General features: G+C 51.4%; 2 protein-coding genes across 2 annotated transcripts in view; both read left to right on the top strand.

The window, feature by feature from the left end:
* The window catches only part of RELT (RELT TNF receptor), an 82,332-nt gene extending 77,570 nt beyond the window's left edge, over positions 1-4,762 (top strand). The window contains exon 11 of the mRNA XM_084842408.1: positions 1,777-4,762. Coding sequence (XP_084698534.1) covers positions 1,777-1,788 — 12 coding nt within the window. The 3' untranslated portion in view covers positions 1,789-4,762. The remainder of the gene's footprint in view (positions 1-1,776) is intronic.
* A 726-nt stretch (positions 4,763-5,488) lies between these two features.
* Positions 5,489-16,340, top strand: part of LOC146349291 (uncharacterized) — a 22,598-nt gene continuing 11,746 nt past the window's right edge. Inside the window, exons 1-4 of the mRNA XM_084842394.1 lie at positions 5,489-8,815; positions 10,573-10,686; positions 11,109-11,314; positions 14,037-14,118. Coding sequence (XP_084698520.1) covers positions 7,348-8,769 — 1,422 coding nt within the window. The 5' untranslated portion in view covers positions 5,489-7,347 and the 3' untranslated portion in view covers positions 8,770-8,815; positions 10,573-10,686; positions 11,109-11,314; positions 14,037-14,118. The remainder of the gene's footprint in view (positions 8,816-10,572; positions 10,687-11,108; positions 11,315-14,036; positions 14,119-16,340) is intronic.

Genomic DNA, 16,340 nt, shown 5'->3' with positions numbered 1-16,340 from the left:
TATGGGGCCTGCTTTATACTGTGGTTTTAAGCTTCCATGTTTTATATTTTTTGATGCTGCACCTTGTGGTTTTAATTTTTGTGAATCGCCCAGAGAGTTCAGCTCTTGGGCGGTATAGAAAATAAATGTATGTCTGTAGGCAGTTGCTTTCGGGACGACAGCCCAGTATCCAGGTTTGGACATGGGAAAACGGTGCTATGTGACTGGCCCCCAAAGCATCCCAGCGTTCCATTAACCCTCTGTGCAGAATGCTCTGCACTAACGACTGTACCGAGGATTATTTTCTTTTCTAAGCACGTGCTGGCTGGAGAAATGGATCCCTCTGGCCATGGGCAGAGTGTCCTTTGTACAGATTCTTAAAGCAACCAGGAGGTAGATGATCCAGAAAGGCTCAAGCCCAGAACTTTTTATAAATTAACCACTGAAAACAGCCAAAGGAAGCTGTGCAGAAAGAGACCATGTATTGTCACTTGTCGAGTACCTCCCTCCCAGACAGAAAGTCCCAGGTCCAATCCCTTAACATCTCCACCTTCAAAAAGGTTTGCAGGGAACACAACCCCTGCCTGAAACTCTGGAGAGCCAGTCACAATATCAGCTAGCCTTCCCCAGCCTGGGGCCCTTCAGATGTGTTGATGACCCAGTGGGCTGGCTACTTTTTAAGGCAGCTTCATGGGAAACACGCCATACACTGCCCTGCAGGTCCTCACCTCCTTGAAGGGGGAGCATCTCCCCGGCAGGCACACTCACGTTCTTACTGCAGCCTCATTCATTCATTTTTCCAGGACAGCCCATTCATTGTTAGACTCGGGGAGAATAAGCTGGTTATCTGAAGGTAATCCGCTCGTTTCTGACTCACTGCTACCCACTTTTCCAAGGGTGAAGGGGTCAGCTCAAGATCTGGTGCTGCTTTGCTTCTGGCGTGGCTGGGGCAGAGGCCAGCTTTTGCTTCCGGTGCTTTTTGAGAATTCGGCTCTGCTGGGCGTTGTTTGGGACGCTGGATAAGCTCTTTCTCCTTTGCGGGTTAGCTGGGGGTAATCTGGGTGATGGAAAATGGCAGAACGGAGAGGGTCTTGTTGGCAGGATGGGCGGCTGTTGGGGCCAGCCTAGCACGTGAGATGTTGCATGGTCATGGCTGCTATCTCCATTAATCCCTTCCACAGGGAAGTATTACGGCAGCAGCTGCCAACTTTATTCCTCTTGGGCCTGCTCAGCTTTTCGGAGAAGCGTGGCAGTCAGAAATTCCACAGGTGCTGTTTTCTCTGGGAGTAAGGGTAGCCAACCTTAGAGTTACCCATAAGAATTGGCATTTCAATACAGATCTGGGGACAGAATCTCTCATGCCCTATGAACTATTCCCCCCCCCCTGAAAAGACATTTTCAAAAGTATTCAAAACCTGACATTTCAAATTTTGCAATATACATTTTGACATTGAAATTTGAATATGCAGGTGGCAGGATGGAAAAGTAGATTTGGCCATCTTGGTTTAAGCTGCCTATTTAAGGGGATCATTCCAGCCTGGTTAAAAATGAGTGAATGAAATCTGTACAAAAATGTACTACATACTATTGCATGTCAGCTGTCAAAAACCCACTGCTACTGCAAAATCATTGTATATCAGATATTTGCCGAATATTTGAACATTTGGAGAATGCTCACCTTCAAAGTGTTTGCACAGCAAAACTCTTTAACTCTGCCCCATTCTCCCCCTTTTGGCTTCTCCAGCATCTGTCTCTTAGTCCTAGCTGCCTGCCTCATAATCTCTCTCCTGTTTGCAGGTGATCATCTGACTCCACCCTGCCGCAGCAGAGGGAACAGCGGATCAATTGGAGGGGTCAGGCCAAAGAGCCCCCCTGGGACATGCAGGCACTGGGCATTACGGAAGGTGAAGGACAGACCTCGGTTTTTCGCCCCCTTGGGAAATCGCCAGCACCCTGGAGCATTGTGGGGCAGGTCCCCATGGGTAACGCCGTCCGTGCCAACTGGAGACAAACGCCAGAGGACACATTTGGCATTGCAAAGACTCTTTTGTTTTTTGAGAAAGGACTTGAGGGAAGGGACAGGCGTGGGCATGGGGGGAGGGATCCCTTCAGCTGCCCAACTGGAGAGCCACGACACATGGAATCAGCTCTCTAGCGCCATCCGACAGTGACAGAAGAGGGAGCTATTTTCTGCAGACATTTGCCTTTCAGCACAGGGCCCAATTCAACTGAGTGGGGTCGGGGTGTGTGTGGAATAATACATCTGAAAGGGGGGGAAGGTTGCCTTTATTAGCTTTCCAGACTACGTGGGGTTGTTGTGCAGGATTCGGGTATCTTCCCCTCAGTGAAGCACTTTAGCTGTGAAGATCTTGCATTTTCTCAGCACTCAAGCAGCAATATCTTGTCACCGGGGGGAAATGCAGTATTCCTCTTTCCCTCCCGCGCCACTCCCGCCAGTGTGCCCATCGCAGTGAGAAGTGCTGTGAGGAATGTGGTTACGCCAGTGTAGCCTCAGTGCTCGTCCCTTCACGTGCTGTTTCGTCCACTTGGAAAATGAAGGTTGTTGCCTTCACTTAAACTGCTGCAGAGCAGGAGTGCTCAGGTCCCCCTCCTGTGCTAGTCCCATTAAAGCTGCTCTCCTACTTTAACGAGGCTTGCTCAGGAGGTCCTCATGGTGGATTATGCCCACGTGGCTGCCTTCCCGTCTGCCTGTGAGCCAAATGTGGCTTTTGTCACATAACGGCCCGGTTCGCACGTAAAGTTAAGCCACTGTGTGGTTGTTGAAATCCGGCTTGTTGGGGCTGAACCCATCTCCGTAAACAAACCATGGTTTGTTAACCAGCTACAAACCACAAACAGAAGCCATGGTTTGTTGTTGGCTCACAAAGCCTGGCCAGTTTAAACCATGGCTTGTCATGATGTCTGAACCCAGAACTGTGGCTTATCCCTGGCTTGTTTGTGTTGCTGTCTGTCCTGAAGCACAGGTGTCCAGCAAGAGCAGCCTGGAAATGAGACCACTCTGAAGGCTGGCAAAATGGGCGGAACAGAAACAAACCAGAGATAGGGGCAATACGTCGCAGTTTGTTTGCTCTTCTGCAAGACAAGTCATGGCTAAACCAATAAACTGTGGTTAACGTTAATCATGGCGTAGAGTTACATGTGAACACAGCAAATCTCTCCTCTGTGGTGGGCATTCAAGAGTAACAGTCTGTTTCAATTCAGATGGAAAAATAATTTATTTGCACGCATTCGGAAACACCAATGCACTCCATGAGGAGGTGGGAAAGGGGTGTGCTCTCATTCCACCCAGGAGATGCCTTGATCTGCAGGTGAGGTTCTGAAATCATCTGCATCCATTGCAGTCCATTAGGTGTTTGTGCAGTAAGACTGTCAAATCTCGTCCAGCAAAAGGCCAAGTTATTGTGAATTCCACACAGGTAACTGGCCTTTCTTACCTGTCCATCAAATTCAGCATCCTCTTTCTAACAGTAGCCAGCCAGATGCCTCCAGGAAGCTCACAAGCAGGGCATGAAGGGAACAGCTAAGAAAGAAGCCTAATTAAGCTCTACATTCCTCTACATTGAGGAAACTGACCTGTATAAACTAGACAGCTCAATCCAGTTTACACGATTTCTCTAATTTTCCTTAGTTTATTCTGCTTAGGTGGGGTAACAAGTTTCACAGGGCATGCAAGCTCTCATCACCAGAAGCCTCATTCATCAACCCCGCTGCACTTCTGAGATTTTAGCAGGCATTGCACACACACACACACACACACACACACTCATATCTTTACAACACTACGGACTAGACACTTGCTCTTAAAAAAAAATAATGAATAAATAATATGACATGCTCCAGAAACTAAATTCTGTGACCAATATAACATTCTGCATTTTCCCCACACTTTACAAGGTAGCTTCCAATTTAAAATAAATACCACACGAGCCAATATGAAATTAATAAAATTAGTAAAAACAAAATTGCAGCACGCACACTTTGGCCATTGCGTACAAGTTAAGCATATCCTAACAAGCACTGGCATGTTCCCAGACCTCAAGGTGTGGGGCTTCTGGTACACTTGAGTCATGTTCTGTTTGGATTAATAAAAGATGGGCTAGAAATGAGGGCAGCCAAGGCCCCAGACAGAAGGAGTTGAGTTCTTGAATTTAGTGCCACTGCCACACTTAGGAAGTGGAAGGGGGCACATGCTGAGCTTCCAGGTTGTTCCAGGCACCTCTTGATAATTAAAATATAGGACCCTCAGTGGTGGAAATGGTGTTTGCTGAACATGTGTTGACCCCTTGATCTGATAGTGTTACCCTGCGGCTGTAAACTCCTTCGTATGCCTTGGATTGGGGGCAAGGGAGGGGGCATCAAAGCATGGAAGGCTAACGGTTCCAGCGGTTTCCATCCGGTTGTTTACAGCTGGAGGAGCCTGTAATTATAGTTCTCTTAACCCAGCTTGTCACTCAACGCAGCTTTTTGTTGTCGTTGTTACCTGCCATGATTTTTCTCGTTGTTTTCTACATCGTTATTTATGCAAAGCGGGGGAAGGGGGGTCCGATCCTTCTCAGAGCAGCCAGCCACCCCCCTTCTGGGTTCTGCCGCCTTGTGCTATTTATTATTGATCGTTTCTATGGTGATATGTTGGGGAACTGGGTGGGGTTGTGTTCCCTTTTTGGTGTTGCATTAAGGAGCCGCAGGGTGGGGCGGGGGCTTTCAAGGCCCGTGGGTTTCATTTCTGTACATTGATAAATAAAAGCAATCCTGAAAGCAAACCACAGCTGCTTCACTCTCCAGGCCTCTACTGTTGCTGCGCAGATTTGGGAAAGGGAGGGGGTTTCCAAGAGGTTTCCAAGAGGAGGGCTGTGGGTCTGGGACTGTTGTTGTTGTTGTTTATTCGGTCAGTCGCTTCCGACTCTTCGTGACTTGATGGACCAGCCCACGCCAGAGCTTCCTGTCGGCCATCACCACCCCCAGCTCCCCCAAGGTCGAGCCTGTCACCTCCAGAATATCATCCATCCACCTTGCCCTTGGTCGGACCCTCTTCCTTTTGCCTTCCACTTTCCCTAGCATCAGCATCTTCTCCAGGGTATCCTGTCATCTCATTATGTGGCCAAAGTACTTCAGTTTTGCCTTTAATATCCTTCCCTCAAGTGAGCAGTCTGGCTTTATTTCCTGGAGTATGGACTGGGTTGATCTCCTTGCAGTCCAAGGCACTCAGAATTTTCCTCCAGCACCACAGTTCAAAAGCATCTATTTTCCTTCGCTCAGCCTTCCTTATGGTCCAGCTCTCGCGGCCATAGGTTACTACGGGGAATACCACTGCTTTCACTATGCGGACCTTTGTTGTCAGTGTGATGTCTCTGCTCTTTGTTGTCAGTGTGATGTCTCTGCTCTTCACTATTTTATCAAGATTTGTCATTGCTCTCCTCCCAAGAAGTAAACGTCTTCTGATTTCCTGGCTGCAGTCAGCGTCTGCAGTAATCTTTGCGCCTACAAAGACAAAGTCTGTCACTGCCTCCACGTTTTCTCCCTCTATTTGCCAGTTATCAATCAAGCTGGTTGCCATAATCTTGGGGTTTTTTGAGGTTGAACTGCAACCCAGCTTTTGCACTTTCTTCTTTCACCTTTGTCATGAGGTTCCTCAGCTCCTCCTCGCTTTCAGCCATCAAAGTGGTATCATCTGCATATCGGAGATTTTTAATGTTTCTTCCAGAGATTTTAACTCCAGCCTTGGCTTCATCAAGCCCAGCACGTCGCATGATGTGTTCTGCGTGCAGGTTGAATAGGTAGGGTGAGAGTATACAACCCTGCCGTACTCCTTTCCCAATCTTAAACCAGTCCGTTGTTCCGTGGTCTGTTCTTACTGTTGCTACTTGGTCGTTATACAGATTCCTCAGGAGGCAGACAAGATGACTTGGTATCCCCATGCCACCAAGAACTTGCCACAATTTTCTGTGGTGGCCCCACTCTGTGGAACTCCTTCCCTAGGGAACTCCGCCATGCCCCCTCTTTAATGAGCTTCCGCCGTGCATTAAAAACATGGTTGTTCAGGCAAGCATTTGGGGGTGGGTTAGGGTATTTTAGAAAACGTTTTTATTGTAGAATTTTATTGTTTTAAACTGTTTTATTATATGCTGTACATCGCCCAGAGTGGCTGGGTGACCAGCCAGATGGGCGATTAATAAATTTAATAACAACAACAACAACAACAACAACAATTTGTTATGATCCACACAGTCAAAGGCTTTAGAATAGTCAATAAAACAGAAATAGATGTTTTTCTGAAACTCCCTGGCTTTCTCCATTATCCAGCAGATATTGGCAATTTGGTCTCTAGTTCCTCTGCCTTTTCGAAACCCAGCTTGTACATCTGGCAAGTCTCATTCCATGAATTGCTGGAGTCTACCTTGCAAGATCTTGAGCATTACCTTACTGGCATGTGAAATAAGTGCCACTGTTTGATAGTTTGAACATTCTTTGGTGCTTCCCTTTTTTGGTATGGGGATATAAGTTGATTTTTTCCAATCTGTTGGCCATTCTTGTGTTTTCCAAATTGCTGGCATATGGCATGCATCACCTTGACAGCATCATCTTGCAAGATTTTAAACAGCTCAGCTGGGATACCATCATCTCCTGCTGCCTTGTTATTAGCAATGCTTCTTAAGGCCCATTCAACCTCGCTCTTCAGGATGTCCGGCTCTAGCTCACTGACCACACCGTCAAATCTATCCCCGATATTATTATCCTGCCTATACAGATCTTCCGTATATTCTTGCCACCTTTTCTTGATCTCTTCTGCTTCTGTTAGGTCCTTGCCATCTTTGTTTTGGATCATACCCATTTTTGCCTGGAATTTACCTCAGATGTTTCTAATTTTCTGGAAGAGGTCTCTTGTCCTTCCTATTGTTGTTGTTGTTGCATTTATATCCCGCCTTTTTTCCTCTTGCAAGGAACCCAAGGCGGCTTACATTATCCTCCTCCTCTCCATTTTATCTGGTGGTCATCTGATGTGAAGTGGCCCATTCCAGTCCATTTCAGTTCACTGACACCCAAAATGTCTAGATTTAATCTTGACATCTCCCCAGTAACCACATCCAATTTGCCCTGGCTCATAGATCTTACATTCCAGGTTCCTATGGTGTGTTGATCTTTAGAACATCGGATTCGTCGTTCACCACCAGCCCTGTCGGCCGCTAGCCGTCCGTTCTGCTTTGAGCTAGCTGCGTCATCACATCTGGGGCTAGTTGAACTTATCCTCTGTTCCTCCCCAGTAGCCTTTTGACGATCTTCCGACCTGGGAGTCCCATCTTCCGAGGGTATACCGACATATCTCTGGTTGTACTGATCCATTTAGTTTTCATGGCAAGAATACTGGGGTGGGCGACGCCCACCGCGGGGCGGGGGCGGGCGCGGGCGGGCAGGAGAGGGACGCGGGTCCCTTCCGCAAAAGCAGGCAGGCCTGGCCGGGGGCCGGGGGCGGGCACTGCAGCGGCAGCTGCGCACGGCCTCCCGCGCGGCCCGGCGTGCACGCTGGCCGCGCTCGGCGCCGCGCCTGCCGCCGCCAGGGCTCGCAGCCCCGCGGGGCCCGGCCGCGGAGGGGCGGGCAAGCGGCCCGCGCGAGGGGCTGGCGGGCTGCCCGCCTCCCGGCCAGGGAGGCCCGCGCGCCCCAGTCCGCGGCGCAGGAGCCGCGCGGCGCCCTGGCGCGCAGGGCGGCGAGGGCTCGCCGTTCCTCGGGCGCCGGTCCGCAGCGCCAGGGCAGCGGGCGCGCACAGCGCCGCCGCCCGCGCGGGAGGGAGGCGCCCCGGCCCCTCGCCGCGGCGGGCGCTCCTCGCAGCCCGCGCTGGCTTCGCGAGCGCTGCCCGGCTGGCGCCTCCCTGCGGCCCCCCGGAGAGCGGGGGTCGCCCGGCCGGTCCCGCGCGCGACCGGGAGAGGGCGGCCGGCCGGGCGGCCGAGAGCGGGGCGGGCGCGCCCGCGGCCTGCCGTGGCGGCGCGTCGCCGGGGAAGGCGGCCGGCCTGGCGCCCGGCAGAGCCGCGGGGAGCAAGTCAGGCGGGCCAGTGGGGTTTGCCGCCGGGCCCGGAGGACGCGTGGAAGACGCAGCTGCCCTAGCAGAGCGCCGGGGCCCGCGGGCGCGGCGCTCCGAGCCTCGGGAGGGAACGGCGGACTCCGGCACGGCGCACACGCCGGTGCCGCAGGACAGCCGGAGCGGCATTGCCCGCCCTGGGCCAGCCCCGTCCGGCTGGTCGGACCGCGGCGCCCGCCAGCCCACGGCCGTGCCGGCTGGGGCCGGTGGGCGTTGTGGAGGGTGCCGGCGGGAGGGTGCCCCGTGCCTGGAGGGTGCCGGCGGGAAGGGAGCGGCGGGCTGCCCCGTTGGCGCGCCAGGCGCGGGGCCCCGCTGGCGCCGGGCTTCGCGGTGCGCGGGCAGACGGGGGCCCGCCTCACGGGCGCCCTCTGGGCCGCGGCACCAGCCTGCCTGGAGGCCCAGGCAGCCGCCCGCCAAGGGCCACCCCTTGCCCACCAGGCCCTATAGCGCCTTGGGCTGCCAAGGGGAAGGGCCGTGGCTCGGGACCCCTCGGCATGCGGAAGGTCCCAGGTTCAGCCCCAGGACCCCCAGGCGGGGCTGGGAAAGACCCCTCTGCCCGAGACCTCGGACGGGCAGGTGTCCCGCTTCACAGAGGACCATCCTCCGTTGGCAGGGCTGCCCAGGCCAGCTGAGGTGTAAAGAGGACGCCCCCTCAGAAGGGAGAGCCGGCCAGGGCCTTGGAGCGCCCCACCCGCAGTGAGCTCCTGGACAGGCCACCTGGCCCCAGACTTCCCTGCGACGGTGAGGTTAGCATGTGCAAATGTCATGCGAATTTGTGCCCCCTTTTTTGGTGATGCTTCGGCCGTGTGTAAGCGATCACCCTACTGAGACCCCAGAGAACTGCTGGCAGCCAGTGTCAGCAAGACTGAGCTGGATGGACTCGGCCTGCAGCAGCTGCCGCAACATGTGCGACCGCCTGAGCCCCAGTCCCCCTTTCCAGGCTGCTCGCACTCGTGCCTGGAGACTGACCCCTTGCGGAGGCCTGGCTTCCAGGCAGACGCCCAGAGAGAAGGGAGGGATGTGCCCTTGGCTGGACTGGGGTGATTGCTGGCCGGAGGAAGGCTTGCCAGAAGCAAGTGGCCAGCCAAAGGGCAAACGGGGGAGGCTGGTTCGTGGAACAGCTGGTGCTTTGCTTCTCCTGAGGCGGACGGCCTCCTCTGCCCACGTCAGCACCCAGCAGGCTCCGTGAATGCATTGCACAGGGACTTGAAAACCACCACGCTGCCCTGTGCCTGCCTTCCTTCCCACGATGGGACCTGACCACACCTGGGAGCCCTCTTAACATCAGCCATTTACTCCCAATTCGACGTCCGCTCTTTAACCCTTGCTGTTGGGCAATCTGGAAATGGTTTTATCCCTCTGGTTCAGCCTTCCCAGACCTGGCGCTCCCCAGACGTGTTGTGCCACAAACCCCATCATTGTGTTACAAGACATCTGGAGATGTGCCAGTTTGGGGGGGCTATTCTAGTTTCGCCCCCACACACACACACATGCCCACACGCTCTTAATTTCACTTTTGATTTCACATCTGTTCACTTCTAATGGTGGCGCGGAGGCATGCTCAGAAAATTGCCAGGGCTCCCTTCTCCATGTCAGAAGGTGATGGTGCCAACATACGAAGCTGCCCGGTGGAGGAGGATTGTCGGTCCGTTAACTCAGTCTTGCCTACTCCCACAGGCAATGACTGGCCAGCTTCTCAGGCCCTGCTTGCTGTGACCCTTTTATCCTGGAGATGCCAGGGCCATCTGCATACGAAGTACGTGCTCTACCGTGGAGCCACAGCCCCTGTGCCTACGGTCAGATCCAGGTTTACACTGGCCTAACTGCTGGCTGAATTGGACTCCCACACCCCTGCCCTTCCCACAGCAATCTCCAGCCCCCTGAAAATGCTACACAGATTCAGGAAGCCCTGCTCCGTGGGGGGAGCAGTAGTGGGGAAGGAGGGGAATCCCCCAAAATTGGGCAGCCTGTCCTCTCACAAAAGGCATTTTCTTCTTGTGGAAGACAGATCATGGATCCAGCCTCAAGAGTGGGGGCTTCTTATTGGCTTGCTATATTTTCAAAAAGAGTTTTTACATCCCAGCCATGATGATGGAAGCTTCCCTTGTGCAGACAGAACGGCAAAATACACCTTTGGGGCTACTTTTTTTTTAAAGTATAACAAATGTGTCAGATGTTTTAGCTCTATAAAAAAATGAATTTCACAGTTACTTGAACTCAACTGCAACTTAAAGTGCTGCCTGATACAAAGAAAGATAGCTTGCAGTTTTCTAACATTGGATATAGTAGGGTATAGTAAAAACTGTGTCTTTACGCGTGGACGTGTCCCACTCAGCACACCAAGGTAAGGAAAGGGTCACACACAAACACGTGTGTTGTTTATGTCCAGTTTTCTAGAGTTTGAATAGAAATCTAGGTCAGTCCCAAAGGGAATAAACTGAGGACTCGCTCTTATTTCATAATAGGGAGAAATGTATTCTCACCAAGTTGACTTTTTTATTAGGGGCAGTTGGGAAACCTGGAACACATCTCACCCAAACCAGCACCCCAGTTGAAAACTCTACATCCACAGAGAAATGACTGACTTAATGGACAGGCATGGGCGAATTTAATTCAGGTGACCATCAGATCTACTATTGTGGGCAAGAATCCCTTAGAAGAAATGGAGTAGCACTCATAGTCAACAAAAGGGTGGGAAAAGCAGTACTGGGGTACAATCTTAACAATGATAGAATGATCTCAGTACGAATCCAAGGCAAACCATTCAACATCACAGTAATTCAAGTCTATGCCCCAACCACTGAGGCCGAAGAAGCTGAGGTTGATCGGTTCTATGAAGACCTACAACACCTTCTAGAACTAACACCAAAAAAAGATGTCCTCTTCATCATAGGGGATTGGAATGCTAAAGTAGGAAATCAAGAAATCACCGGGATAACAGGCAGGCATGGCCTTGGTGTACAAAATGAAGCAGGACAAAAGCTAATAGAGTTTTGCCAAGAGAACATGCTGATCATAGCAAACACTCTTTTCCAACAGCACAAGAGGCGACTCTACACATGGACGTCACCAGATGGTCAATATCGAAATCAGATTGATTATGTCCTTTGCAGCCAAAGATGGAGAAGCTCCATACAGTCAGTCAAAACAAGACCTGGAGCTGACTGTGGCTCAGATCATGAGCTGCTTCTTGCAAAATTTCGGCTTAAATTGAAGAACGTCGGGAAAACCACTAAACCATTCAGGTATGACCTAAATCATATCCCTGATGAATATACAGTGGAGGTGAGGAATAGATTTCAGGGATTAGACCTGATAGACAGAGTGCCTGAGGAACTATGGACGGAGGTCCGTAACATTGTTCAGGAGGCAGCAACGAAATCCATCCCAAAGAAAAAGAAATGCAAGAAAGCCAAGTGGCTGTCTGATGAGGCTTTACAAGTAGCTCACGAAAGAAGGGAAGCGAAAAGCAAGGGAGAAAGGGGAAGATATACCCAACTGAACGCAGAGTTCCAGAGAATAGCAAGGAGAGATAAGAAGGCCTTCTTAAATGAACAATGCAAAGAAATCGAGGAAAACAACAGAATGGGAAAGACTAGAGATCTCTTCAAGAAAATTGGAGATCTCAAGGGAACGTTTTGTGTAAAGACGGGCATGATAAAGGACAAAGAAGGCAGGGACCTAACAGAAGCAGATGAGATTAAGAAGAGGTGGCAAGAATACACAGAAGAACTATACAGGAAAGATCTGAATGTCCCTGATAGCCATGATAGTGCGGTCACTGAACTTGAGCCGGACATCCTCGAGAGTGAAGTCAAGTGGGCCTTAGGAAGCATTAGTAACAACAAAGCTAGCGGAGATGACAGTATTCCAGCCGAGCTATTTAAAATCCTAAAAGATGATGCTGTTAAAGTGCTGCATTCAATATGTCAACAAATCTGGAACACTCAACAGTGGCCACAAGACTGGAAAAGGTCAGTTTACATTCCAATTCCAAAGAAGGGCAACGCCAAAGAGTGTGCAAACTACCGCACAATTGCGCTCATTTCACATGCCAGCAAGGTGATGCTCAAAATCCTACAAGCTAGGCTTCAGCAGTATGCGAACCGAGAACTACCGGAAGTACAAGCTGGGTTTCAAAGAGGCAGAGGAACTAGAGATCAAATCGCCAACATTCGCTGCATCATGGAGAAAGCAAGAGAATTCCAGAAAAACGTCTATTTCTGCTTCATTGACTACGCTAAAGCCTTTGATTGTGTGGATCACAACAAACTGTGGCAAATTCTTAAAGTGATGGGAGTACCAGACCACCTTACCTGTCTCCTGAGAAACCTATACGAGGGTCAAGAAGCAACAGTAAGAACCAGACATGGAACAACCGATTGGTTCAAAATTGGGAAAGGAGTACGACAAGGCTGCATATTGTCACCCTCCTTATTTAACTTATATGCAGAGTACATCATGAGAAATGCCGGGTTGGATGAATCAGAGGTCGGAATTAAGATTGCTGGGAGAATTATCAACAACCTCCGATATGCAGACGATACCACCCTAATAGCAGAAAGCGAAGAGGATCTCAAGAGCCTCTTGTTGAGGGTGAAAGAGGAGAGTGCAAAAGCTGGTTTGAAACTCAACATTAAAAAAACGAAGATCATGGCATCTGGCCCCATCACTTCCTGGCATATAGAAGGGGAAGAAATGGAAGCAGTGACAGATTTTACTTTCTTGGGCTCCAAGCTCACCGCAGACGGTGACTGTAGCCATGACATTAAAAGACGCTTGCTCCTTGGGAGGAAAGCTATGGCAAACCTAGACAGCATAGTAAGAAGCAGAGACATCACCTTGCCGACAAAGGTCCGTCTAATCAAGGCTATGGTTTTCCCAGTAGTAATGTATGGCTGTGAGAGCTGGACTATAAGGAAGGCTGAGCGCCGAAGAATTGATGCTTTCGAACTGTGGTGCTGGAGAAGACTCTTACGAGTCCCCTGGACTGCAAGGAGGTCAAATCAGTCCATCCTAAAGGAAATCAACCCTGAGTGCTCATTGGAAGGACAGATAATGAAGCTGAAGCTCCAATATTTTGGCCACCTAATGCGAAGAGAAAACTCCCTGGAAAAGACCCTGATGCTGGGAAAGACTGAAGGCCAAAGGAGAAGGGGACGGCAGAGGATGAGATGGCTAGATAGCATCACGGATGCAATGAATATGAACTTGAGCACGCTCCGGGAGAGAGCGCAGGACAGGAAGGCCTGGCGTGCTATGGTCCACGGGGTTACGAAGAGTCGGACACGACTGAACGACTGAACAACAACAACAAAAGGCTCCCTGGTAGATCCCCAGCATCTCCAGTTAAGGCTGGGATGGAGTCCTGCCTCAGAGAGTTGCCAGTCAGTGAGGACAATATTAAACTAGATGGACCAGGGCTTGGACTCACTGTGGCTTTCTTCACACGGACCTTTTATCCTGCGATTGAGATTGCTCCTTCACAGAAGTTTGCGGGCTCTTTACATGAAGCAGCGACCCTCCTGGGCGTCTCCTGCACTGAATGCCCTTTGTTCCGTTTTTAAATAGATTGCTGATAATGAGCTATCAAATTACCCCGTTGTGTAGTGAAAAGAGGAAAAGCAGCAAGAAGTGGAGCAAGATCAAGAAAGATAATGGAAGACTCCAATACCGGGAGAAGGAGGGGGAAAGGGGAGGGGGAAAAAGAAGTGGGTGAACAGGGATGCTGCATTTAAAAAGGAAGCAGACAGCCCTGTTTTAAATGCAGGATTTTAGGCTGGTGTAGAGATGCCCTGTAAGGCAACTGGTCTCAGTGTAAGGACCTATGGACTAGTGTCAGAGATTCAGAGTCCAGGAGGATTGGATCCTGGGGCAGCGCAGGGGTGGGGAAGAGGAGTTGTTCTATGTAGTGGGTGGGATATATAATTTCTGTCTATCCCTAAAGCACAATTATTACATGTTTAGGTTGCTCTTCGTTCAGAAGGCTGAGGTGAGCGTGCATGAATATCTCCACCACCTTGTCTTATCCTCACAACAACCCCATGAGGTAAGTTGCATTGAGAGATGACAGCTGGCTTAAGGCCACTCGGCGAGGCTTTGGACCCAGGTCTTCCCATCCCACTACGGCACCATACCCTGTTTGTTCACACAAAGAGCCGATGAGGTGGTAATAGGGCTGCCAGCTCTTGAAATTAAACATTTTGGGAATCTGGGCAGAGTGTGACGGTGTGTCAGAGGAGTCGAGCCTCACGGCAACACTCCCTGCTCCCTTATGCCATTGGTGTGGAACATCTTTCAGCCCCAGATCTGAATCCTGTTTCAGAGAAGCTCGGGGGGGGGGGGGGGCAAAGGCAGGAGAGGTGGAGCCCAAACACCAGCCTATTGCAGTTCTTCCTGCTGGTTACGCGGCCTTAGGAGAGGCGTCTCAGCCTTTTAGAATGGCGACGGGGGAACATGCAGAAGCCAGGGAACAAAGGGGGTGGAGCCGAGGAAGGGTGCGGCCCTCTGGCGAAGCCCGGCTGTTACTGCTTGTCCTGATGGCGCTATGCTGCTGCCAGTATCGGGCACTGAGCCTCTGTATACCAGTTGCTGGGGAACATGAGCCGGCGGTGCCAGCCTGGCACGAAAGTTCTACCTGGGGCTTCCCATTGGGGCAGCTGATTGGCCAGTGAAGGAACAGAATGCTGGACTGGATGGACCCTTGGTCTGATCCAGCAGGGCTCTTCTTACATGCGTATGAACCCAGGAGGGCTGGATTTGGCCCCCTGGCCTGAGGTTCTATACTGCTCGGGTACATGCTTGCAAGTGCCCCTTGCTAACACCATGAACACAGGCCGTCTCAAACACAGAGCCACACAGAGCAGATGAGTCCAGCTGCCCACCACACCTCAAGTCACACGCAACACACACACACACAACACGTATCGTTATGGCCTTTTGAAGACACTCTAGAAAGCATTTGCCCCATTTTAACAGTTACAGTAGTAGACTGAGAGAGAATAGCGTGCCCAAGCCAGCCAGTGAATCAGGGCATAAGGGACAGACGGGCGCACAGAGAGGGTGGAGAAAAGAGACCGTGCACTCACACGTGCGCTGCAGGCTGGCCACACATCCCTCCCTCTCACATTCACGCATGCCCACTTGCCAGCTGCTCTGATGCTTCTCGGCACCCACCCGCGGGGATGGGGGAGTGGGGAGGCCATGTGTGGACATCTGGGCAGGCTGATGGAGCCTTTGCACACGCCACTAGCTGCTCTTCCGGCCCAGCCTGCCCCACCTTTTCCTTTATAGCTGGACCTGTCCCCCCTGCCAGCACAGATAACAGAACCTGAGGGCTGGGAGGCAATTGAACAAGAGGAGAATTTATTTTTAGTGGGGAGGGGGGCTGGTGGGGAGGGAGCTGGACTGAATCAGCCTCCCTCAGCGTGGTGCCCTCCAGATGTATTGGACTACAATTCCCAGCGTCCCCCAGCGTCCCCATTTATGGAACATGATGTCCAGGGACAGCAAGCTGGTGCCTACTCTGTTAACTTAGGGCACAATCCTATGCTTGCTTAGACAGAGAAAAGGACTACAACTCCCAGAATGCCCCAGCCAGTTCTACGCCCTAATTTCCTACGTAGCCTGGGCAACCTTGAATAAGAAGGGCCAGCGGAGGCTGGTGGCTCCGATTTTGGTGGGGCTGTGCATTCATTCTGGGTTTCAGTCAGAACTCTAAAGGAGCTATCCAAGCTGCTGAACCTGATTCCCAAAACAGGCTCAGCACCTTGGATAGCTCCTTTAGAGGTCTGGCTGGCTCTGAGTGAACCCCAGAGTGGATACACAGCCCACTGACATCAGAGCCACCAGCCTCCGCGGAGAAGGGCTGGAGTAGGCACCCCTTGAAAGCGCCTCCTGGTTCTGCAGTTCTTTGAGGCCATATTCCGACACCCTAGGAAGTCAGGCTCTGGCAGGGCAGGGCAGGGCAGGGCAGGAGAGGGAGAGTATGTGTATCGTTTCCTGATTTAGCCATGGGACCCCGTATCCCATGCTATCATGTGCTAACAACAGACCAAGCCATCAGTTTGTTGGAGACTCTCCTGCAGGTTTTATGACACATCGTGAGCAAGGTGACACATTCCTGTTGTCGTCATTTAGCCAGTTCGTGCCAAAGAAAGCTGATAAAAATAGAATGAAAAGAAAAGATTAGGGATGTATGAAAGTCACTTACCTTTGCGGAGCTTGGATTCGTGGGGGGGGGAGGCACTCTGTCCCTTTCCCCGGAATCCT

This window comes from Heloderma suspectum, chromosome 3, assembly GCF_057233095.1.
Source record: "Heloderma suspectum isolate Gila_16-S chromosome 3, 16-S_ref, whole genome shotgun sequence".
NCBI lineage: Eukaryota > Metazoa > Chordata > Lepidosauria > Squamata > Helodermatidae > Heloderma > Heloderma suspectum.
This window is presented reverse-complemented; position numbering and strand designations above follow the sequence as displayed.